This window comes from Cricetulus griseus (genome assembly GCF_003668045.3).
Source record: "Cricetulus griseus strain 17A/GY chromosome 1 unlocalized genomic scaffold, alternate assembly CriGri-PICRH-1.0 chr1_0, whole genome shotgun sequence".
Classification (NCBI taxonomy): Eukaryota; Metazoa; Chordata; class Mammalia; order Rodentia; family Cricetidae; genus Cricetulus; species Cricetulus griseus.
Genome location: NW_023276806.1, coordinates 120,492,987 through 120,518,178, shown reverse-complemented (window position 1 = coordinate 120,518,178; position 25,192 = coordinate 120,492,987). Strand labels below are relative to the sequence as shown.

The window sequence follows — 25,192 nt, the reverse complement described above, 5'->3', positions numbered from 1 at the left end:
AAGTAGTGACCTCTGTGAATCTTAGCCTGGCAAGCGCAAACACAGTTACAGTAAGCTGTTACCACACTGCCGGGAGATAGGGAGTATGGTTGGAAAGAGTTGCTAAGGTGGCTTTAATAGATGAGATGAGAACCACATGGCAGGTGAACACTCCTGCCTGCCTCAAGAATGAGTGAAATCAGTATCCAAGGAACATTTATCTCCGAGAATGTGTGAAGAAAATGCTTTCTCACAAGCACTGTATGAAAAAGGATAACATCATAGTACATTTAACATTTTAAAAGTTTAAATTATGTTTAGGGGTATTTTGCTTGCATATATGTCTCTACTATGTACATTCCTGGTGCCCAAAGAGGCCATTAAAGGGTGCCAGGTCCCCTGGAATGACGGACAATTGTGAGCCAACATATGGGTGCTGGGAAGAACCTAAGCCTTGTGGAAGAGCAGCCAGCAACTGCTGTTAGCCAGCAACAGAGCCATTCATTTCTCCAGCCTCTGCCTTTTTTTAAAAAATGAATTATCCCAGATGGAATTTTGCTGATATCTGCAACCATTATTCCACACGACTATGTCTTTAAACCTGTAATAGCCTAAGGGCTGCCCAGGACTGGCAGAGAAGTAACTGACTGCAAATAAGGCCCCTGACTGTCATTTCCTTTCTGCAGCCCCATCTCCTTCACCCTCTGGGTCAGCAACAGGTGCTCTGCCTCCTTTGGTAAATGTAATGGAGGGCCTGGAAGATTCTTAATCAAAGGAAAATGGCAGCTCCATTTACCTCTGAAGGATTCTCATACTCTCATTTGCATGCTGAAATATACCTAGCGTGACTTTATCTTCCTAAATCACTCCGTCGATGCATTGGACTTGAAATATAATAGGACCTAGTAGAAAGAAATACTGGTAGACATGCCTCGTGGGTCTGGATTTATGCTGTATGGAGTAAAATGAGTTTTCACTATTTTTGTTGCCTTGCTGGCTGGCTAGGTGCCTTTAATGCAGATGTGATGGGGAACAAAAATGCATCTTTAACAGAATTTTATGAGCATCTACACTTGAGGTAATAACCAGAATACTGAAAATAAAACTGTCACTTCTTCTCACATTGTAAGTCAGGTTTACAGTGTTCTCTCGTTTATAATGCTGTCCTAGACTAAGAGCAAAATCACCATTTTATTATTTTGTATTTGAAGATTGAAATAAAAAGATACTAAATGAAGTGGTTTACTATCAAAAGATCACAAGATTTGGCAGCCAGTGCCTCCACCAGAACCTTGACTTTGGCCTGATCTAGCTGGGTTTTTGAGGAAGCTCCCTGGTTTAAGCTTGTTTATGAAATGATAAACATTGAACTATCTCTGTGTGTGTGTTGCTTAGAAGGACACTATACTCTGATGGCTGCTACTCTGGACTTAGCAGGGCCGGGGGCCATTCTGCTTTGAGTTTGAATTAGAATAAATCCGAGAGCACAGCCTTTGATGCCTCTGGTTTATATCCCACACTCCGCACACCTGCTCTTTGATGTTCAATAAGCCCTCTGGTCTCTTTCGTCAGTTTCTCGGTCTTCATGAAACTTTAATAACTTGTCACCCCTGCCTTAGGCTTCACGATTCTTCAGTTTAATTATTCTTTGCCAAAATGCACTGTCTGCTTCGTCTTTATTCCCCAGATCATCTTCCTTGCAGATCCTTTACTTAAGTGCCATCCAGATGTCTGACTTTTTCTGCACTTTAGCTCTACACCTCTGCTCAGCATCAAATATCCCCTGCATTTACCTGTCAGCTGCTTCTCCCATTCTCTGAGACACTCAGCCAGAAAGCTTATCCCTCCTCTTCCATTCCAGCTGTCATTGTACTGTGCAAAGGGACAGACCCTTTTAGAAAAGTGACACCTTTGGGTGCCATTAACATGGGCAGAGGTGGACCGAGTTCTTGGCAAGCTTTTTCTTGCCCACTATGGTCTTTTCCTCTTCTATCCTATCTTGGCTCAAGTCTTTGCCCACTGTAGTTGAAAAAGCCCTCTTTCTCCCAATACTTGTATTTGCTACCCGTCTCTCTGGGCAACTTCTTCCTCTGTGTTAGACCCTAACTTTTTTAGTAGTTTCCAGATCTCAATGAAGGTTGAATAGCTACAGTCCTAGACTTGGTGGTGTTGAGTACAGAAGGGGGTGAAGATGATGGTAACTCAGTGACCCTTCTGAGATCCAAACTGGTCCAGACTCCTATCTTAAGCCCTCAATATGTATTCCTTAGCTTGTGTGTTATGACTTTTCTTGTTCCTGTGATCAAATGCCTGGGAAGGAGCATCTTCAAAGAGATAGGAGTTACGTTAACATACAGTCTAATGGGCATGTCCATTGAGTTAAGGAAGGCATGGTGAATGAAAAGTTGGTCATAGTGTCTATGCAGCCAGGAAGCTGGCGGACAGGAAGTGGAGTGGAGCTGTAAAACCTCAAGATCTGCTCAGACAAACACCTCCTCCAGCAAGACTCTACTTCCTAAAGTCTCCATAGTCTCCCAGAGCAGCAGTACTAGCTGCAGAGCAACTGTTAAAACACCATGAGCCTACGATGACATTTCATTCAAACCTCATGTCATTTGCTTCTCCAACGTTACTCCCTTCTGCTCTCCATCCATGTGTTGATCTAACAGCCTTGCTCAGACTCAAGCCCTTCCATAGTGCATTATCCGGGAATGTACCATCCTTCCTTGCCTTTCCAAGATCTAGTCTTTCTGACCATTTGGAACTAAATTAAAAGTCCCATGTTTGTATCATTTTGCCCCTATCTGAGTTGGCCAGTAGAATTACAGGACACTTAAATTGTAGGGCACTGTCCACCATAACAACACTTTCTAAACTTGTAGATTCATGCCCTAAAACTTGTGATAATCAAAACCATAAACCTAGGATTGTGAAGGAGGAAGCAGTACTAGAAATATTAAGTCTGGAAATGAACTCCTGAAACATTTGCAGTCATATAAAAGCACTTGGCAGTATTGTTCCCTACATGAACCAGTATGGAAACTGCAGAAAGGCAAAGGAACATTAGTGAGTTTGTTCATGTTAAGTAAAATCCGGGCAAGCCAGCTGACTTCTGTGGGCCTCATTTCCCTCTCTGTAGAATAAGAATGTCAGGAACACTCAAGCTGCTTCGTGGTTTTCTATGATGGGTTAATGTATGTGTATGTACATGTATGGATGGATGCATAACGTATGTTCATGCATGTGTATGTAATTGTCATGTATGTGTATATGTGTGTATGTATGTGAAGTGCTAAGTACATTGCCCGGCATGTGGTTAGCTATTAATCAATTTCATTGATCAGCTGTGATTACCAAGTCCAGCTTTACTCCCAGCCTCCTGTTTTTCTGAAGTACTTAGAATCCTTCTTATTTTGAAGAAGGCATGCAGAGGCACATTTTAATTTATGTTTTGTACTATCCAAGTATTCAGTGACATCTCATTCATTATAGTTGGTGAACCATCTTTGTTTCCATTCACCTGTTTGTTGGCCTTGGGAAGTTTGAGGTGACACTGATCTCAGCCAGTTCAGCTCAGAGGATGTGGCAGAAGAGACTAGCCTGACTTCGTCAACTTTCTTCTGCAGTGTTTGTTCCTTCTTTCCTTCTGTCTCTCCCTCCCTCATCCCCCACCTCTCTGAAGCAGTTTTCTGTCCATCTGAATTCACACAGTTGGAGTCTCTTCTGTCTTTGCTTCTGTGCTTCCAGTATATTTCTCCACCTGCTTCTTTCTATCCACTGTCCAATTCCAGAGCTTTTCCTTTCCTTACCATTTCCATCAGGACATTACAGCCACATACAAAATAATATCTATGGTATTAAAAAGCTATGGCAAACCAGGAGGTGGTGGCCCACCCCCCCCTTTAATCCCAGCACTAAGGGGGCAGAGGCAGTTGGGTCTCTGTGAGTTCAAGGACAGCCTGGTTTACAAAGTGAATTCCAGGACAGCCAAGGCTACACAGAGTAACCCTGTCTCAAAAACCAAAAAAATAAAAATAAATACCTATGACAAATAAAAACTAGGACTTTAATTTCCACGAGGGCAAGAAACAGCAGTTACTCATGTTTGCATTTGCAGGGGATTTTGGTAATTAGTGAATGCATGTTTGAGCAGAGCAGGTGATCTAAAACAAATGAGAGCATTCAAGGGGAACACCCTTCTAGGCTGTAATAATCTCCACACAGACATTAAAAATAAACTTAATTTCTTATCTCTCTTATACTTTAGATGATCGTAACACTAAATACCAAATATTCAGGGTTAAATTTAATTGTTGTTAAAAAAATCTTTAAAAAAGAATTCCCAACCTTCCTCATTGACTATGATGCTTTGGCAAACCACTTGTCAGAAATTTACATAAGATATGGAATTTTTTAAATTATGGTTTAAATATATTATGCGTCTTATTTTTATATAAGTGGGGCCAGTTGTTCCAGCAACATTCATGGATCTGACGGCCGTTACATGCTTTTACTCAGCCTGTCCCCTGGGTTTTAACAGAAATCATTTCGGCTCAGTTTCACAGAATCTCCTCCCTACTCCATTTTACTTTGATGTAGGCTTTTCGATTTGTGTTAATTGCATTATTACCCAAGTGCACTGTTGAAGAGTAAAGTCCAAAGTCTCTGATGTATTGGGCTCCAATCTTTACACAGGCTGCACCTTCAGGCATAATGCAAGTAGAGGACCCAACAGACTGAGTTACTATGTCCTTCGATTCCAATTAACTTTTCCAAGGCTGTATTTCTTATGAATATCTGTAAGTATTAGCAACATGGAAAGAAATTATTTACAAATTATCATCTGTGTAATTAAATGTAAAATACTCAGTAGCTGCAAAGTTTAAATACGCCTTTAAAAGTATCTTCCTTGTGTATTTAAAAATAATCTTAATAATTTTAGGATTTTTGTTCAAAGTGGATAAGGTCCTATGATGGAGCCAGCCTTGACACTGTGTTACTATTCAAACCATTATTTCAAACCATGTTACTATTATTTCAAACCATGCAGTCTATTAAGTTGAATGTACCAATTATTACAGGACAATAATTGTTTATTTTTGAAGACAAAACACGTGTTAATTTTTCTCCTCCCTCCTTCATACTAGGGATGGAACCCAGGGCCTTGCACATGCTATACAAACAATCTCCCATTACACCACATTCAGCCATTGTTTTACTACTTTTTATTTTGAGACAGGGCTCAATATATTGCCAGCATGCTGGTATTTGCAGTATGCTGTGAACTCCTGTAAATATATTGTCAAGGTTAGACAACTACATGGGAATTTATTATGGACAACATAAATGATATGTTGACTCGGTAAGGTGAGCCATAGGAACTTGCTTGATCTGGTCACTCCTGTTTGCACTTGAACTTTGTAAAGGAAAAGGGCATAACAAGCATTTCTGTTCCCCTTCTTTATAAAGTCAAAAGGACTTGCCTACAGCTTTATTGTGAATTGAAAAGAGCTGAAAAGGATGTACTTTTGCTCCATTAGCTTCTCTCTATCTTCTAGAGATATTTTCATGCCTTCCCAATTTGTTTTCTGAAATGTTTACTCCTCAGAGGGAGTTTTTAAAATCATTAAAGTCACAGCATACTGTTTTTGAAAAGAATACTCAAGCCTTTAAAAGCACCATATATCACTTGCTAAGTATTTTGTAGTATCCATATCTTTAGCTGTTGAATGTCCTTCAATGTTTGATACATGGATACACATATGATTATTGGCATTAAATTACTATCCTTGGTTTATAGCATCTAAGACAGTTCTGGGATGTTTGTTTTTATGACAGGTGTTTTGTTTAGGAGATTGGGAATGGTAGATGATCCTATTTGACATTTCTTAAAGACTAGTAGTTCAGTTGTATTAAATGAGCATTGATTTTCTTTTCTTTTCTCCTATGTGTGGGTGTATGTATGTGTTCATGTGTGCTGTGTGCTTGGGTTTTTGTGCATGTGTGGTGTAGAGGCCACAAGCCAACCTTAGGAGCTGTCCACCTTAGTCTTTTGAGACAGTACCTCACTGGGACCCTGAATTGGCCTGCTATGCTGGTGGTCAGCCAGCTCAATGGTCTTCCACCTCCTTCTTTGGCACTGGGATTGCAAGCATAAGGGGTAGGAAACAAGAAAAGTGTTTCCAAGCATAAGGGGTAGGAAACAAGAAAACTGTTTCCATGCCAGTGACCTTCCCTGACTGTGATCTTGCTAGCTTCATTGCTTCACAATTGTTTCACCCTGTCAAGGAAGGGCTGCCTATAGCAGTTTCCCCTGCTTCTCTGTAACCTGCCTCCCACTGTATTTGCAAATGCATTGATTTATGACTGCTTTTGTTTTCCAACTATACAGTGTTGGTGCAAATGCTTCCACAATGGGATCCATCCTTGAGGGTGACCTAAATCTACTCTCCTAGGCTATGGTCACCCATGATTGAATGAAAATTAACTGCTTCTTATTTTCCGTGGGGGGCAAAAAAAAAAAAAAAAAAAAAAAAAGAAATGAAAGGTTGTCAGATGTTCTTTCTGGTTCTAAAAGCAGTCTCATCCCTAATTGCTACCTGTAAGGCTTAAATGTCAGCTACTGCCAGAAGGAATGTAATTTGGGGGTGTGGCCACCTCTGCTTCTATGCTTTTTAACTTTTCAGTAGTCCATTACTTTCCAATATCCATGTTACTAACATTTAAATGAAATAATTATATATTTACATAAATGAATCTTCCTGGATAGAAAATATATGTTAATCATGAAGCCTTTATTTTATTCTTTAAGCTTTGGAGAGGGAGCCAATAAAATAAAGAAGAAGACAATACTTTCTTGCTTCCTTACTTTGATACAAAGTCAAGATATAAGACTAGCACTACAGCAGATAATTTCCTCCTTTGAAAGTCTGTTTCCTTTTGTGATGACCATGCTTGCTCTACCTGAGTTTCTATGCCTTTAAATATGAGATTCTATGGTGTGTGTGTGTGTGTGTGTGTGTGTGTGTGTGTGTGTGTGCGCGCGCGTGCGCGCGCACGTGAGAGAGAGAGAGAGAGAGAGAGAGAGAGAGAGAGAGAGAGAGATCGAGAGAGAGAGAGATCGAGAGAGAGAGAGATCATGGTGATCAAGTGGTCACGGGTACTAAAGTACTCTTGAAGATGTTATGGTAGTCAAAACCCAAAGAAATCCCTGCTCTCTAGACAATTCCATTAGAAAGCAAAGATGCCTTATATGGGAAATAAATATGCATGATGGAAAATGCATGAGGAAACTCTAAGGCAAGGGAAAACGTTGGTAAGAATCTAGGGAGAGTTAAATTTCTCTACAATGCCTAGGGGAAGACTCTTGGTGACACTGGAACCCAGAGAATAGACCTAAAGGCAACACCAAGCAGGCATAGCAGAGGGAAGAGAAGTAAAGACCCTGTGGCATATTTGGGGAGATGGAAGAGGGTACCAGGTTTGCAGTGTGGTGCAATTACTGGAGACAGACAGACAGAGATTAAAAGTAGTTTCCATGATGTACTAAAAGCCCTGAGATTTTCCTGCGACTTACCCAGGCACCCTACTAACTTCCTCTACACATAATTAATTTAATCTTTACTACATACTAGTAAGCTAATTATTTTATATCTGTTCTACAGATATGGAGCCTATGACCAAAAGTTACTCTAGACCCCCTAAATCACCTAGGGCATCTCATAGCCCTCATCCCTTCCTCTTAAGCACCATTCTTCTTTGTAAGACCTGCAAAGCTTTGATGATGGAACTGTGACTGTCTCTTGCTCCACGTGAGAAGAAAAGGTAGTCGGAGAGTTAGTGCTGTGCTCTCCCCACTTTTCACCATCCTTTATTTGTCAGCGAACTATAAAATGAAAATGTGGTCCAAAAGAGAATTCCACTGGAGTCAGGGAAACCTCACCCTTTTGAGGAGGAAGCTACCTAGCAGGGGAATCAGATTGCAGCTATATTTAGCTGCCGGTGAATGCATTTACTAACTTGTCAGCTGTCTCCCCATTCAGGCCAGCCCAGAGCTTGGGCATGCCTTACTTATTAAAAAGAATTTTGCTGTTCTTCAGGTTGTCCTCATAATTCACTCATGCTCCGCCCCCCCCCCCAAGATTGCAGGCAAATTTAGTCCCAGAATTACTGTTGTGTAGGGAGCACACATCAAGGACACTTGTGTCCTTGTTCCCAGCGACTAGCTACCCAAGTGTGCTTGCTCTCAGATTGCTGTGGCCTCTCACTTTGAAAGAGCCATCTCTCATTCATAACACAAACTTCAGTTGTCTCCTTTTTGGCTCTTGCCCTCCTAACGAACAGATTGATATGAAGGTTACTGCTTAGGAGGCATGCCGCTCATGCCATCTGCAGTAACATGGGGTGTGCCCGAGGGGTGGGGCACATTTCAGCCCTTGTAGAGGTTTCAGTTTCTGTTATTGCCAGCAGAAGAATTGTAGAGTGTAATCGTTTTTCTCTACACCCTGGAGGATCGACACATGGTTGCAACTGTTCTTTGAGTGATTCAGAGAACCTTCAGTTCTTTAGTCCATAAATGTCTAGATGGTGGTATACTATGGTCATTGTTGTAAAATAATACTGCTTATCTTACTTTTGCTAAAAAGAATTGAATCTGCATGTTTTTCTTTGTGGGAGGAAGCCACATGCAGCAATTGCAAGGTCAGTACACTCTTCTTTGAAGAACTCACTTTAAATGAAGGCCAAGCCTTTGGCCACATATTTCTTTTTAGCTTGGGGTTTTATCATGATTTGTACTTTAATCAAACACTAGAACGTATTCTTTTTGAATAATTATTTTATATTTAGTTGTGTGTATGTCTGTATGAGGCTATTTAAGTACAGGTGCCATCAGAGGCCAGAAGAGAGGGAGCATCTAGGATCCCCTGGAATTAGAGTGGGTCCTGGTAATTGAACTCAGATCCTCTGCAAGACCGGTCCACACTCTTAACTGCTGACCCATCTCACCTGCTCTACAGACTCAATTTTTTTCAAATGAAATATAATATAATGTATTCTTACATCAAATTGTCAATTGTTAAAATCCATAAATATTAGAAATGATGGAAAAGATACATGTACAAATTATGAAGATTTGTTAAGAATTCAGTATTTGGGAAAGCACAAACAGGATAAAAATATCTTTAAAGGGTGAGAAGTTAAGGTTTTATTGCTGCGATTAGACACAGCAATTGCTGCCTAAAACAGCCTGGAGAGAAAAGGGTTTATTTCTTATACTTCTACATCACAGTCCATCATCACCGAAGGAAGTCAAGGCAAGAACTGATGGCTTGCTCCTCATGGCTTGCCATCTTACACAACTGAGGACCACCTACCTAGGGTTGATACCCTATACAGTGAGCTAGGCTCATCCACATTAATCATCAATCAAGAAAGTGCCCCAAAACTTGCCCACAGGCCAATCTAGTGGAGGCATCTTCTCAAATGAGGTCCTTTCTTCCCAGGTGTCTCTAGCTGCCTCAAGTTGACATAAAATTAGCTAGCACAAAGGAACGTATTTTACAAAATTAATATTTTTAACATAAATTGTACCTTTGTCTCCAAGCACCACAAGCCAAATTCTCTTTAGTTTTCATACTACATTATCCATGTTTTTTAAAAAAACTGGAATATGACATTCAATTAGGAAGAAATGAATATCATTTTAAAACTATTTTTGAAGATTTTATAATGTATATAGTGTTCTGCCTGCATGTATGCTTGCAGGCCAGAAGGGGGCACCAAATCTCATTACAGATGGTTGTGAGCCACCATGTAGTTGCTAGGAATTGAACTGAGGACCTCTGGAAGAACAGTTAGTGGTTTTAACCTCTGAGCCATCTCTCCAGACCTTGCAATAAAGATATTTTAAGTGACCTGTAACACACAAAAGCCAGAAGGAATTGGTCCCAGAGGCCACAGCATTGGGAATTAGTATTACCTGTGTTCTAAAGACCACCGATATTTGGGATTTGAGAAGTACTGACTCCATTTTAAAGAGCAGTGTCTTCTGTTCTGTTGCTCTATGTCTCTGACTGTGAGCCAGTACCATACCATTTTTGTTCTGTAACTGTAGTGTAACTTGAAGTCAGTAATGATGGCAATTTTTGCATTACCTTTTTGCTCAGGATTGCTTCACTGATAAGGCTCATTTGCTCTTTTGTTCTTCTATATTAATTTATTTTTCTACTTCTGCAAAGATTGTCATTAGAGTTTTGAAGGGAGTGAGGAGGGCTGAAAAAAAGGGAAGGTACAGGGAATATGCTCAACATACAATGTATACTTGTATGAAAATTGTAGTGAAATTATCTGTAAGATGCTACTGAGCAAAGAGCAATACCATCCTGCCTATCCTCTCCCCTGCCCACCACCCATGAGTCCCTTGAGGGTAAGGACTTATCCTGTCATCTTTGCCACCACTGGTTTTTCATGGACTTTAGTATCCATTGGGCAGCTATTGAATGTCAAACTCTAGAGACAAGATTCTTTCCTTGGTCCCACTGACATTTGAGGGCTCAATAATTGTGTATTGGACAAAGGAGACTATCTCTTACAATACAGAGGCTTAACAGCATACCTGGCCCCTCCTCACTAGATGCCAGTATTGACAGTTAGTCATAGCAATCAGAAGTCCAGACACTGTCACTTATCTCCAGGTGCAAAATTCCCTTGCTGAAAACCATATCTTAAAGTGTCTCAGGTAGAGTCTAATTCTTAGGCTTTACTTGGGTAAAGGATAAGCTATTTTAAAACCCCTCCCTCTCCCCCAGATGTCATGAACAGTATGTAAGTCCCTCCCTCTCCCTCAGAGGGCACAGTATGTAAGTCCCTCCCTCCTCCCAGATGTCATATATAGTATGTAAGTCCCTCCCTCACCCCCCAGATGGCATATACAGTATGTACGAACCTCTCCCCCCACAGATGTCATGTACAGTGTGTAATTATTCACACATGTTCTTATAGAAGAGACCTTTGAGTAAAAGCCCTCACGATCATCTTTTCCCTCTTGCTTAGGAATCATTATGACTCCAGTAAATTGCTCACTAAATTTCATCTGTCGCCCTTGTTCCTGCTCAGATTCAGCTAAAGCCGGTTGAAATTGATTTTTGTGTCAGCCTTATGGCAGAGACTCAGTGAGGACCAGAGAGCTTCCCTTTCATTACTGTCTATTTTTTTCCTTCGGAATTACTTTAGATTTGGTGGGCCCTAATTATATTCCGGAGATTTCCTGGCTGACATTTCCTTTGTTTTAATGAAAACTTCTGGAGGTTTGAGGACATTGTGGGAGAAGGTTTATTCAGCAGCAGCCACAAGAGTGTCGGATGGGTCCCCATTTGTGCTCCTGAGTTGGAACACTGTGGGCCTTTTGCTGTTTGGCAGCTCTGAGTGTGTAGGCCTGCTCCTCCTGCTGCTGCTGCAGACACTTGGGGGTGTCTGAGACACCCTGGAGGTGGACAGCTTCCTTCCAAAACTCAGCACTGCCTGTCTGTGGCTATCACTTGTCCTCCCTAGCCCCCTCCCCAATGCCTCATGGTCACAACCAACACCCCTACTCCCATACTCAAGGCTGTAAACCTCTGACTGTAGGGGCCAAAGTGGGGTATGGATGGCCCATCTGTGCAGGGCCAGGAAAGAAGCCAGTGAGATGATGAACTGCAGCATTGGGGCTCTCTCAAGCCTCCAGGGCTCCTTTAGTTTATTAGTTAACACTTAGAAGAAAAGACAAAAAGAAACCCTTGTGTAGCAATCTTCCTCACATCCCCACAGCCTCATACCCTGTGATTCTCCCCTCCAAGGATAGGCCCTTCCCATGACAGCTTTCTGGGACATGATAGTGCCTCCCTAGCTTCTCCCAGGGAAGCCCATGTGTCACTGATATTTTGACTCATAGTTACGGAAACAAAACATACAGCTCACTAACTTTAGACACTTGGTATTTCTCAGCATGACTGAGCAACTGTCTTTTGTGAGAAGCTGTCCTAGGCTGAAGGCAGAAGGTTGCCTGGACAAGGAGGAACTTTCCCTCCCAGGGTGTAGCAACTAGCCCCACCCCCCTGACACAACCTCTCCCCAGGGTTGGGTTATAAGGCCCAGAGGCATAAGAGAGAATGCTGGTCCCTGTGGAACTCATAGGTGCTCTCATAGGCTAAGCACTACAGGCTTTCTCACTCTGCTTTGGACAGGTAACACCAAGAATTCTTGGGGAGTTATCTAGCTCTATAATCACCATATCCTGTTACCTTGAAACAACTTCCCAGACACTCATTTCACCAGGTGTCTGCCATACACAGCAGACACCCAAACCAGCTACTGGAAACCAACAGTGGGGTCTGAACATTCACAGATTTTTTTAAATTTTTGAGATTATAATATAATTATGTAATTTCTCCTTTCCCTTTCCTGCTTCCAAACCCTCTCATATATCCCTTCTTGTTCTCTTCCAAATCCATGGTCCCTTTTCCCATTAGTTGTTTTTACATGCACATATATGTTCATATATATATATATTATAATATACATATATAATATATATATATATATATGTATGTTTTTAAATATAACCTGCTCAGTCTGTGTATTGTTCCTTGTGTGTCTGTTTTCAGGGCTGACCACTTGGTACCAGATAACAAGTTGGTGAGCTCTTCCCTGGGGGAGACTATGTCCCCCAGTCTCGGCATTCTTTAGTTGCCTGTAGTTCTCTGTGCAGGGCTGGTATCTCATGAACTTTCTCCCATTCACTATTGTTGTCACCCTAAACTATTAGGTTATAACTGGTAGGTGTTTTAATATGATTTCTTTTTATTTTTAAATAACAGCTCTTACATATACTGGACAACTTTTGTTTTCTTTCTGTGAGTTACCATAAGGTCTTTCTTTTCCATATTTGACTAAGTTCCTCTTGAACTGAACTCCAGATCCCCCATGCCATTTCTGTCCCCTGGGTGCCACTTCTGACTCAGAATAGAAAAGACAATTGTGTAGAGGTAGGGCAGGGAGGGGGAAGCCAGAGTTGGCCAGAGAATTCTCTGTCCTTATCTTTTGAACTCCACCTCGAGGGGGTTAGTTCTTCCATAACTAGGATGATTACAGATGGGTTGGACCATTCCGTGGGCTGAATTAGACAGAAACCAGGAAAACACTTGATTCTTTGCTCATTTTGGGGGAATGAAGAAGAGGTGGCTGGGAGTGTGTTCTTGACTTCAGGCCAGGCCCCAGAGACTGGTTGCTGTCTTCTGAGTTCTCCTCACCCCTCAGCTTGTCTGCCTTGTTACTGCTCTCACTTCAGCTGTGCACGCCATTCCTGGGTACAGACATTAGGCTCCCTGCCACAGAATCTGCATATATTAACCATTGTCTGAAAAAAAAAATCGTGACTGATTTTTCTTCCCATGAAGCTTCCATTTTGATTTATAAACCGAGCCATGCTGGCAGCCACAAAAACTGAAGAGCTGTCCTAGTTCCCAAGAAAGAGAAGGGAGATAATGTCTTGTTCCCCACATGGAGTCTATAAGTAAGCCTAGGCTCTCAATGGGCCCAGCCCTGAATAGACTTAAAACCATGGAGGAGCAGGGCAAAGGTTTAGCAGTGTATGATGCTGAGGTAGAGGACGGTCCCATGATGACAGTTCTGAGCTAGGTCTCTGTTGAATGTCCCACAAGCTGGAACCATCAGGAGCTGGGTCACACTTCTGCAGACTTGCCAAGCAGGGCTTTTGAAGTCACCAGTGAGTGTCACATGACAAGCAAAGAAACAATGATTGTCTTTGACCTGGTCTTTGGAATCATTCCATAGAATTCTCTTACATAACCCCCTGCCTCAAGGCATGTTTTCCCTCCAAGATTTATTTATTTTTATTTCTATGTGTGTAGGTGTTTGAGGGTATGTATCGGGTGCATACAGTGGCCCTGAAAACCAGAAGAGGGCATTAGATCACCTGGAACTGGAGTTATAGATGGTTGAGAACCACCATGTGGGTGCTGGGAACAGATCCCAGTCCTCTGGGAGAGCATCCAGTGCTCTTAACCCCTGAGCTATTTCTCCAGCCCTCTCAAGGCATGTTTTAATCTAAGGACAGTAGTATTCTTGAGGATGAGACTGACAGGTTTCATAACTAAGCCTTCATCTTAACTGGGGCTGGGGGCTGGAGTGCACCCTTGTCCTCATTGTGACATGCAGGGGTAAAGCTGAATCGATCATTTCTATTTCCCTGAGATTTGCAGAGCTTGCCTGAGACCTTTCTGGAAAGTTTAAAAGAGCTTCACTTAATTCATTTCTACCTTCTCTCCAAGCAAAGCAATTACAGTCACTGCCTGAAGCCTCTCCACATCACTCAGTTTGTGGCTAGACAGAAATACAGGGATGAAAGGAGAGTGATGTGGAATGTGAAAAGTACCAAGAATGGGCACACAATCTTCACACTTTGCATCTTCACCTAATGTGCTGGTTAGCAAGTATTGGAAGAGTCCCTTTTCCATCACACACTGCGGAAGGCTTGGAGGGAACATGTATCTGGCTTATTCCTAGGTCCTTTAGCCTTAGCCTTCTACACATCTCTAGGCTGTCTGTCCGTATCTCATGTTCTAACACTTCCACCCTGGTCCAAATTGTCATCATCTTTCAATTGTCTCCAGATGGGAGCTGACTCTGGGGTGGGGATAGCCCCTTCAGCAGTGGGCAGTTCTTAGAGTATGTGTGATGGAGTGGCAGCTTCCTGGGGCTTCATTTTGTGGTGGAGACTCTAGGTCAGCTGTTCCCAAACTGTGTGTCACAAGCCCTTTGGGGGTCAAATGACCCTTTCACAAGGGTTACATATCAGATGCCCTGAGAGTCAGATATTTACATTATGATTCATAACATTAGCAAAATTGCAATTATGAAGTAACAATGAAATAATTTTATGGTTGGTGGTCACCACAAAATGAAGAACTATATTAAAGGGTCACACAACATTAGGAAGGCCGAGTACTACTTCTCTAGATGGTATACTGTGGCACAAGTGACAGATGGACAGACAGACAGATGGACAGATATAAATTTAACCAGAATTGATCTACAAGACAGCACCTGCCATTACTACATGTTCTACACTCCTATCTTCTAATTTTTGGTAGTTAGTATAGACCTAGGGCCTTGTGCATCCTGGGAGAGTGTTCTACCACTAAGCCACACTTTCAGCCCTTCTATTTATTTGATTTGATTTGTTTTCATTATTCTGGAAATGCATATTTGAAAAAAAGAAAAGAGAAACACAGCACTGGTTGGGACCAGCAGGGGTTAGCATAGAATGCTGTGGAAATACAAAGGAGGCACATTCATTTACAACTAGGAAACTGAAGAATCTTTCCTCAATTGAGGGGAGATTGTCTCTAAGCTAATTCAAAAGACAAGGAGCCACTCTGCTGTGTGCAACCTTCAATGGGAGAGTGAGACTGGGCTGAGACTGTCTGATCCGGCATCTGTGCTCCATTGGAAAAAATGTATTTTGGTGACCTAAAAATGAAAGCACTCTCTTCCAGGCTAGCCTCGGGCTAGCAGCTCCACAGATGGCCAGCTGTTCCTTAGAAAATAGCACCACAGAGGTGATGCTTCCACAGCCCTTTCTGAGGAAACTTGTTTTCCTCTGCATTCTTTCTATGGAGGAGACAAAGGAAAGCCTAACCATGCTTGAATGGGTCACGTTTTGTCCTGGTATTGAATGATTTTTATATGGAACAAGAATCAGTATAGTTCTTTACATCAAGGTGACACAGAAGAAAGATGGAAAGGGAAAAGAGTAGATCTGTGACTGTCTGACCCACAGTCCCCAGCACCTGTGATCTCCAAAAACCTGGCATCCCTACCGTGTGTGTGTGTGTGTGTGTGTGTGTGTGTGTGTGTGTGTGTGTGTGTAAGCCTAAGTCAATGCAGCATATATCCATCCATAACTCTTCATATCTTTTGACACAGATTCTTTCTCTGAACCTGGAGTTCATTGATTCAATTTTCTGGCTGGCCAATAACTGCAGGCACCCACCTTGTCTTTTCTTTCCTCCAAACCCAGCGCCAGGGTTACAGATGGGCACTGCTGTGCCTGGTTCCCTTGTGGGTGACTGGATCCAGTGTGCAGCTGTGCTTGGTCCCGTTTGTGTGGGTGACTGGATTCAGTGTGCAGCTGTGCCTGGTTCCCTTGTGGGTAACTGGATCCTTGTGTTCATGCTGCAGGCTCCTAGTTTTCCTAGAAGCCCTTCTTCATCCTTTCTTGGACAAACTTTTACTACAACTTTTTCTTTAGACTAGGATTTTGGCTATTTTATTCCTCTAGATTTTAGTCTGTTCACTAACTTTTGTTACTGTTAAATAGCTCAGCAGGAAATGGAAACATTTTATGCTTTTATTCAGAAATGACTCAGTGGTTGCAGTCTGACATCTCTATGTTTTGTGAAAAGTCTTACTTAACTCTTTTGTCTCCATTGAGATTTGTTTTCATTTCACAGAAATTTGGTTTTCAGTTTTCACTGGACTTACAAGTAGGATTCAAATTCAAATGATGTCTATATTTGTATTTTTAATTACTTTTTTTGTTTTTTTTTCGAGACATGGTTTCTCTGTATTGTTTTGGAGCCTGTCCTGGCACTCGCTCTGTAGACCAGACTGGCCTCGAACTCACAGAGATCCACCTGTGTCTGCCTCCCAAGGGCTGGAATTAAAGGCCTGTGCTACCAAAGCCCAGCTGTATTTTCAATTACTCTTAAGAGTAGAAATAAATTAAAATTTTGATAGGAGTGTGGAAATTTCAGTTCAATATCCTCTGTAGTAGTAAGATCTGCCTTTGTTATCTTGACTCCAGATTTTTAGAAAGTTACAAGAATAAATCTATGTGAAGCAGAGATGAACAGATCAATGTTTAACTCATGGGAAATATGATGTTTTAAAAACATTATATAATCCAAGCACAATCACAGGACTTGTGGTATAGAGGCCGGAGGATCATTAGTTCAAGGGTATCCTTGACTATGTAGTGAATTCTATTCCAGCCTGAGCTACCCTAGAGTGTCTCAGAAAGAAAACAATGGGCTGGGGAGATGGCTTCAGGACTAAGGCCTTGACTCACATGCAACAGGACCTGAGTTTAAATCAACACATCTGTGCATGCAGTGCTCCCATAGTGAGATGGAAAGTGGAGACAGGAGAACTCTGAAAGCCCATGAAATCACGAGCATGGCATATGATGACCAAAGAACAGACCTTGTCTCAAACAAGGGAGAAAAGGTGAGGACCAACCCCTGATATCATACACACACACACACACACACACACACACACACACACACACACACACTCATACATACACATATATACACTTACACATACATACACATATACACACTCACATACATGCACACACACAATATTTTAGAAAACAAAGCAAAAATCGTTTCAAATTTCAGTGGTAAGGATTTGTAACTCAGGTGCTAGGTGGCAGAAGTGGGACAGAGGATATTATGTCCTGATGTATTGGTCTCATTAGCTGTGAAATTTGAGCCTCATCCCTAAAAGAATAGGATTGTTTGGGTAAGTATGGGGCTGTTCTTATTAATTTACTCTTGTTTTCGTGATGTGGCTTCTTTGAAACCTGCCTCAATCCTAACTGTGCCTTGGGTTTTTAATGATCTTGAAGTCGGCTGACTCCTAACCATTCCCTGAAGGTCTGCCTTAATCTGGATGGTAACCAGCTTTGACATGCTCCAGTGATGTAAAAAGCAGCTCGTGCTGAGCAGAGTCCTCTCTGGTCCTTTGTGGTCTTCTTGATCATCAGATTTTGACAGCTCTGCAACTTCCCTGATCCATGTGAGGATCCTGGGCCTGGGCTTAAGTCAGGGATGTACATTGTTCCATTTGCAGACTCTCACCTAGCCTAGCCTGCCATCTCAAGGTAGCACCAGTCATGTGTCAGCTCCATCAAAAGCTGTTCCTTCAGCCTGAAGGTGAAATTTAAAGTGAGTGTAGGGGTGTCATTTCATTTTCTACATTTATAGAGGACACTAAAAGAATGAAGCCACAAAAATTCATATACCCTTAATTTTAAAAAAAAGCAGTTATTTTATTGATTTCAAACCAAGAAATTGCCAGTGCCTTCTGTGTGAAATTTAACAGGGATGATTTTCCCTCTCTTCTCTGGCCTGAGGCCAGCACTACACTGTAGAGTAGCTCTATTCTGCCCCAGCTGCTACTCTTTAATTAGACATTGGGCACCCTTATAACAAATTATTCACTCAAAGAAGATTCTGTGCTTCAGAAGGAGTTAAAAACTGCATGCATAGTGTCTCAGACTCTATGTTGGCAGAAGAACCACATAGACTTCCATGGGGATAAAGGGACTGAGAATGTGTCTAGACTTGAATGATGAAGATCCTGAGCAGAGGAGATCTGAGTAAGGTCTGATTCCAGGGGTGGTGCTGCAAAGGATGCCAGAGAGGACAGAAAGGAGAAAAAGATGAGAGAGAGAATGGTGACACAATGGGCACCAAGCAGTGATGGAAAAGGAACCTGTTCCTTGGTAGCACAGAGATGACATTTAATTGACAGGGAGAAGAGTGTTAATTTATTTAAATATAGAGAAAGTAGACATGTTTCGGGATCAAGAATGCAAAGACCTAGAAGACAGACCATTCCAGAGGCTAAAAAAAAATAGTGTTTAGAGAACTGCAAACAGTTGGACCCTGAAGTCAGAACCAGTGGGCCTGTATCAAGCTTGTTTGCACAAAGAAGGCCACCCCTTGGAGAGGGCTATCACCCACTTACAAGGACTGCCTTTGCCCAGCCCAAGGGGATGTTCAGAGAATTCTAACAAAGATTAGTTGGATGATATCAAGTTGACCCATGTGTTTGTCTACAGGCGCCATTCTGTCTTTTAGTTCTTTAGAGGAGAAACATTGCTGTAGATGTGGTTGACAGTCAATAAAGCTATGTGGGTCTCTCCCTGAAGATAGGAGTGCAGCATACCTCCATGACTCTGGCGGCTGCTGTATCTGCCTGTGACCTTGATTGTTCTAGCTCAGATGTTAGGAATGCCCAGCCCTGGGTGCTGAGTCCCAATAGTACTGTTGCCCTCTGTCATTGTGGAAAATAAATTTTCAGACACTCCTGGGGATGAAGAGTTGAAAGCGGTAATTCCTGTTCTCCCTTCCTCATCACCTAGTGTTGGCTCCACACACTGGCAGTGCCCAGCTGACAATGGCAGTTGTAGCCAGGTGATTTCATTGATGTTTTCTCAGTCATGATGATTGGCTCTAAAACCTTGTGCTTGTTGGACTAGTTCTCTACCACTAAGCCATATTCTCAGCCTGAAATGCAAACTGTTTTAAGAATGGAAAGAAAGTCTCCAGTTCCTATTTTCTAAGATTTTCTTGTCCCCTCCTTCCAGGCTGGTCTCTACTTCTGAGTGAATCTGCCACACATACAGCCCTTGTCTAGTACTTTTAATAGAAAGAAAATCGAATTGTCCAGCATTTCCATTTCATTAACTTGATGCCACCTGTGAAAATAAGTAACAAAGAGGACATCACAAGAAATGTTTTAAAAAACAAATACTAACTAGAATTAGATCTTCGAAACATTTGTCTGTATGGTTTCAGGCTTTCGATAACATTGATATAGGCATTGGTCTTTATGTGGCTAGAAAGAAAACTAACATTGCTCATCACAAGCAAATGTTTTAAAATTATCTTTTTTTTTTTTTTCTTACAGGGACGTCATGTCAAAACAGGACAACTTGCAGCCATTAAGGTTATGGATGTCACAGGGGTAAGACATTTTTATCACATCATCTCATTAGCTATATAGTTGTAACAAAGAAGTGAGTGACAGGAAAAAAATATTTGCCAGAAAAGCGATCTTCCTAAATATTCCAGATCCTTTCCCATTTGTGATTCCCATGAAGAAATACCAATCTTTAGCAGCTGCCTAAGCAGACCAATAAATCACTGCGATTAAATCCAATACTACACACTGCCTTAGGCTATTAGACTGAATAATGTGTGCCAATAATTTACATAAACATAACCATGGACATTTGCATTTGAAGGCAAAGCAAGAATTTCAAAGTATTAAAAGTATAACACTGAGATTACAAAGAAGAGGTGGATCTTAACTGTTTCCCTTCTGCCCAAAACTGAAGCAGAAGAGATCTCGGATATCTGTAATCCCCATACTACACTTATATGAACATTTTCTAAAATAAAATATTTTTGACCAAATAATCACCCACAAATTCCTGTGTATTAGAGAGCAGCTCTAAACCAAACTTCTGCCTGGACAATCAAGCAATCTAATATTCTTTTAGACTTTACATTAAATACAGTCTAATGCTTTCAATCTTTTTGCTTGGTCTAATTTAAAAATATTTTGATAACTTTTCAAGACTGTAGAATGGAAATCAGATTTAAGGGATTCATAAGACATCAAAAACATGTTAATTATTTTCTATTGTCATGGGAATTTTTCTAAGATGTCTGTCTTTTTATGTAGTACATAAAAGCTAGAAGACTAAAGTCTCCATTTGGCCAGAAGTAAAATACTGGATATAAACAGTCATCAAATGAATGAGCCACAAAGATATCAATAACCAAGAAACAGATTTTTAAAAAGAAAAAGGATACACAGTTTGTCTGCACATTAGCCATGAAGTCCCCTTTAGACAGAGTCTGTATTTTCTCTAGCAAGTATGTGTTGTAAGGCTCTCTAGAGAACCCGTCACCAATATGCATAAATATCACACATTGTATTAATTATATATTTGTTCATTCTTTCTTTATTATTGATCTAAATTTTTTCTAAATTAGATTTTACAGTTTATTTAATAAAAGGAGAATCTTGTTCCTGTATTATATTACCAGTTGATTGACACTCTGAAATGTTTATTACTGATTGTGTGGTTTTGTGTTTCTTTTTACTGTCTTTGCTACATTCTTTCAATTTCAGTGTTGCAAACTAATTCAAATATTTGACCTCAATTAGTTGATTAAGTCACCTGACATTGACTAAGAAATGCACATGGATTGTTTAAATTAGCATTATGCTTGGCCACTTAAAACTTAGACATGGTAAAAGTTGTCTTTTTTCCACCATGTTAAAAAGAATCTAGAGGTTGACAATTACAGTGGTTAGTATTAATTGTGAAAGTGATTAAATTCCAGACTTTCTGGAGAGATGGGCCTGTGAGCATGCCTATGGGTATTATCTTGATGTATTAGTTGAGATGAGAAGACCTGCCCACTGTGGGTGGCACCAATCCCCTGGCTGGTATCCTGGACTGTGTAATAGAGAAAGAGAACTGAGCAGCAGTATGCATTCATCACTTTATGGTCCTGATTGTGGATATCATGTGACCTGCTCCAGACTCCTGCTACCTTTACTTTCCTGTCATGGTTGGCTGATCCCTTGAACTGTGACCTTGACTAAACCTATCTCCCTTGATTTGCTTTTATCAGAGTATTTATGACAGCAGCTAGGAGAGGACAAAGACAATAGTATTGAGATGTTTTGCAGAAATGTGAAACAGAGAATGCTTTTATCCTTCTGCTCTTTCACTTTAACTCACAGTCTCCCTGCCTACAAGAGTCACTTTGTAGTTTGGTATAACTATAGATTTTATCCATCAAAAAAAAAAAAAAAAGGAGAAAAGAAAAAAAAAGAAAAAGAAGGTAACAGAAAAAGAATAAGAAGAATACAGAGAAGTTTCTTCCAATGAAACTTTTTCTTCTTGAATGTCTAGCAATGTGTCTAGTTAAAAATACAGATTCTGTGGAAAGGGGTCCATGAGCCCCTACCCCTGCCTGAGAATACACAGTTGATGACTTCTAGGGAAGGGAGAGTCAGTTTCCTTGAAGGGTGTGGCTCCTGGTAGGTTGGACCACACTCCAGAGGATGGCTCCACATCCAGGGGTATATTGACAACACAAATTACAAAGAGGACACAAAAGTGGGAGGGGGGTGAGGAAAGACAGAGTGAATGTGGTAAGAGTTAAGGGAAAAATTGTGGCAAATATAATCAAAATGTGGTGTATAAAATTCTCACTGAATTAACTTAATTGGTTCTTAAAAGAAGAAAACAAACATAGCTCCTAAGGGGGTCCAGAAGGAATGGGATGGAAAATGTTAAGGCTGTATATGCTCTAAATATACTATATACTTACAAGAAATCATCAGAAAAGAAAGAAAATACAGCTCCTATAAGTCAGAGGTGAAGCAGTGGGTACTAGAATAGTGAATTAGCAGGATATCACACAAAAATCAAAATCTGGTTTTGTAAGCCTCTATTTAGAAGTTCGGGATAAGTATATAAGCTTTTTACAAAGCCCCAACTACAAAATGAATTAGACTTTGTTTCACGGATTTGCTCTTATGCTGGGTTGACACACTTCTGCATAAGAAGATGCACTTGGTGTCTCAGTGACTACTGGTTGTATTGAATCCAAGCCACACTGTGGACTGAGTTCTGTTGTGTGGCCCTGTGACAGCTGAGTTTCACTGACCTCATGGATGGGAGTGCATGAAGTTGTTTGTTGATGTGACAGTGGGACTTGAGGACAATGAATGTTACTCTTCCTGTTCCCGGGTTTGCAGATGAGGTTTTTTGTTTTTTGTTTTTAACTATGCCACTCTAAGTGCTGCTGGGATACCTTGCTTGCAATTTTAAAAAATGCTACTAAGTTATGTAGGCTGGCGTATGTATCTTCAGGTTAAGGAGTGTCAGTTAGCCTTTCTCAACTAGGTTTCTGTTGGCAAGTAAGCCCTTTGAGAAATGATTTGACAGCTTTCTCTCAATTGCCCCAAGGCTGGTAGACAGAGAACACCATTCTACATGTGCCAGCCCATTACATGAAATGGCATGAGTTCTGTTCCCTTGGAGAACCCATTTTAGAAGAGCTGGATGCATTTCTGTGATTTAGTCACAGCATTGACTCTTATTTAACCACTGACCCTCAACAAAGGCAGATGTGGTGTGCAGCAGGAAATGGTTTTATTATTGCCCTGCTGTCTGAGGCAGGATCCAGTGCGTTTCACATCACTTCTCTGCCCGGAACAGTCGACAACAACTTTTCCTCTGTTAAACTCTGGTGTTCCCTTCAAAAAGCAATTGATTGTGTTTCGTCACGCTGTCTTCTGTGTGTTATGGAATCCAGTGCAAATGCTCCTCAATAATTATTTTAATTGTGCTCATGGCTATTCTGTTCAGAGCAGAGATGAGTTCTCAAAGGCTGTCTTTGTTGATTGTGTTCTGTGACCTACTGCAAAGTGGCTACAGTTCATTGCAGTGAAATTGATGAGGAGATGAGCTTGAAATTCATTTTCAAATTCTTGGTTTTAGTCTATGTTGCTTCCTTTTATAGAAAGCAGTCACAAGAGGGCCAAATGCAGAGTCTATATCCTTCCAGTTTTAGCACTGAGACACCTCAAAATTTGCCAAATTGGCTTCAGAATGACTGCTTATACTCCATCTTGGTCATCAGAGTCCTTTTAGGTTACCTAAATCATTATAAAAAATTCTCCCATTTCATTACCTTGTGAGAATTCTTTCACCCCTGCATTTAAACCTATAAATTTACCCGTAAGAGCTAAGAGGACCTAGACCCATTAGAGTGGTATTTGTTAAAGTATACCGCCAGTGTCAGTGGCCCCTCAGTATGCAGATTCCCAGGCCTGCTGTGGAATTCCCTCTGGTTCGCTCCTTTCTATGGGTTCCTTAGGAGACATACTCGGGCTGGAGCAATAGTTCCACAGTAGAGTATGTCTTGCTCTTCCAGAGGATCCAAGTTTGGTTCCTTGTACTCACTTTATGGGCAACTCACAACTCCCTATAACACCAGCTCTGGGAACATCCCATGTCATCCCATGTCCTTCATGGGCACCTGCACTCACATACATGTGTCCACATGAAGACACACATGCATGCCAATCATTAAAAATGACTCTTTAGTTGCCACACAACCAAAGATAGGCTATCCTTTCCTAGGATTTTTTTTGTTTTGTTTTGTTTTTGTTTTTGTTTTTTTTTCGAGACAGGGTTTCTCTGTGACTTTGGAAGCTGTCCTGGAACTAGCTCTTGTAGACCAGGCTGGTCTCGAACTCACAGAGATCCGCCTGCCTCTGCCTCCCTAGTGCTGGTATTAAAGGCATGCGCCGCCATCGCCTGGCTCTTTCCTAGGATTTTGTATCTACTCTTTTTTTGGCCACCAGGTGTGATGAAACTTGGGATCATTGATTATAAGTGTTACCCGTTTTCAAGTTAAAACTAATTGTGTAAATTAATCCCTTTATGGTGACAGCCTAAACCACATCTTAGATGTAATTAAATAATAACAATTTCTAAGCTTTCACCTTTGTACTGACCAATCATGGTTACCTTAATCAAAGCATTCACACTAAAGGAAGCTGAAAAGTGAATTTACTAGCTTGCGTACATTAAAAGACACACACACACACACACACACACACACACACACACACACACACACACACTTATGATTCCCTCAATAACATAAAAAAGGTTATTTTAATTTGTCCCACTTCAGAGATGTGGAACCCAAGCATATTAAGTACCTTGCTCAATGTAGCATGGTTATTAAAATGATATGCAATCTAATACCATCCTTTATTTACACCCTTTTAACTTCATAGCTAGAGGTCTACAATTAATGTAGAAAGATATTTACTGTTTAATTTAGGGCGAATATTTTCTCACTGGTGTATTTAACAAACATTCACCACCACATTATGACAGGTACTGAACATTAAAAGATGAAAAGTCGGGCATTCATTTGAAGAGGACCTCATGGTAGCATAATCTTACTCCAGTTATTTGCAAACAAAGTTCTTATAAAGTTGATGAATCAAATTATCTGTCATGCTTGAGAGGTCAGTCATGTGAAGATAAACCCAGAATATCAAACAGGCAAAATGGTTCCCAGCCAAGGATGCAAAGTGCTTCCAGGCTGAGGCAGCATATTCTGGACATTGTGTCATCTAGTCTTGATATTTAAAAATAGCAAGAAGAGATTGATGCAAGATCAGTCTGGACAGGGCCTCGAGAGATATCTCAGTAGTTAGAAGTATCTCAGTGGTTAGAAGTCCATACTCCTCTTGCACAGGACCCACATTTGGTTCCCAGCAGTCATGCTGGACAGCTCACAGCTGA

At 41.0% G+C, this 25,192-nt stretch overlaps 1 protein-coding gene across 3 annotated transcripts in view; it reads left to right on the top strand.

Moving 5' to 3' along the window:
• Tnik (TRAF2 and NCK interacting kinase) overlaps nt 1-25,192 on the top strand; it is a 399,852-nt gene that overhangs the window by 212,543 nt on the left and 162,117 nt on the right. For all 3 annotated transcript variants that reach the window (XM_035451031.1, XM_035451029.1, XM_027392076.2), the window contains exon 3: nt 19,744-19,800. In XM_035451031.1, coding sequence (XP_035306922.1) covers nt 19,744-19,800 — 57 coding nt within the window. The remainder of the gene's footprint in view (nt 1-19,743; nt 19,801-25,192) is intronic.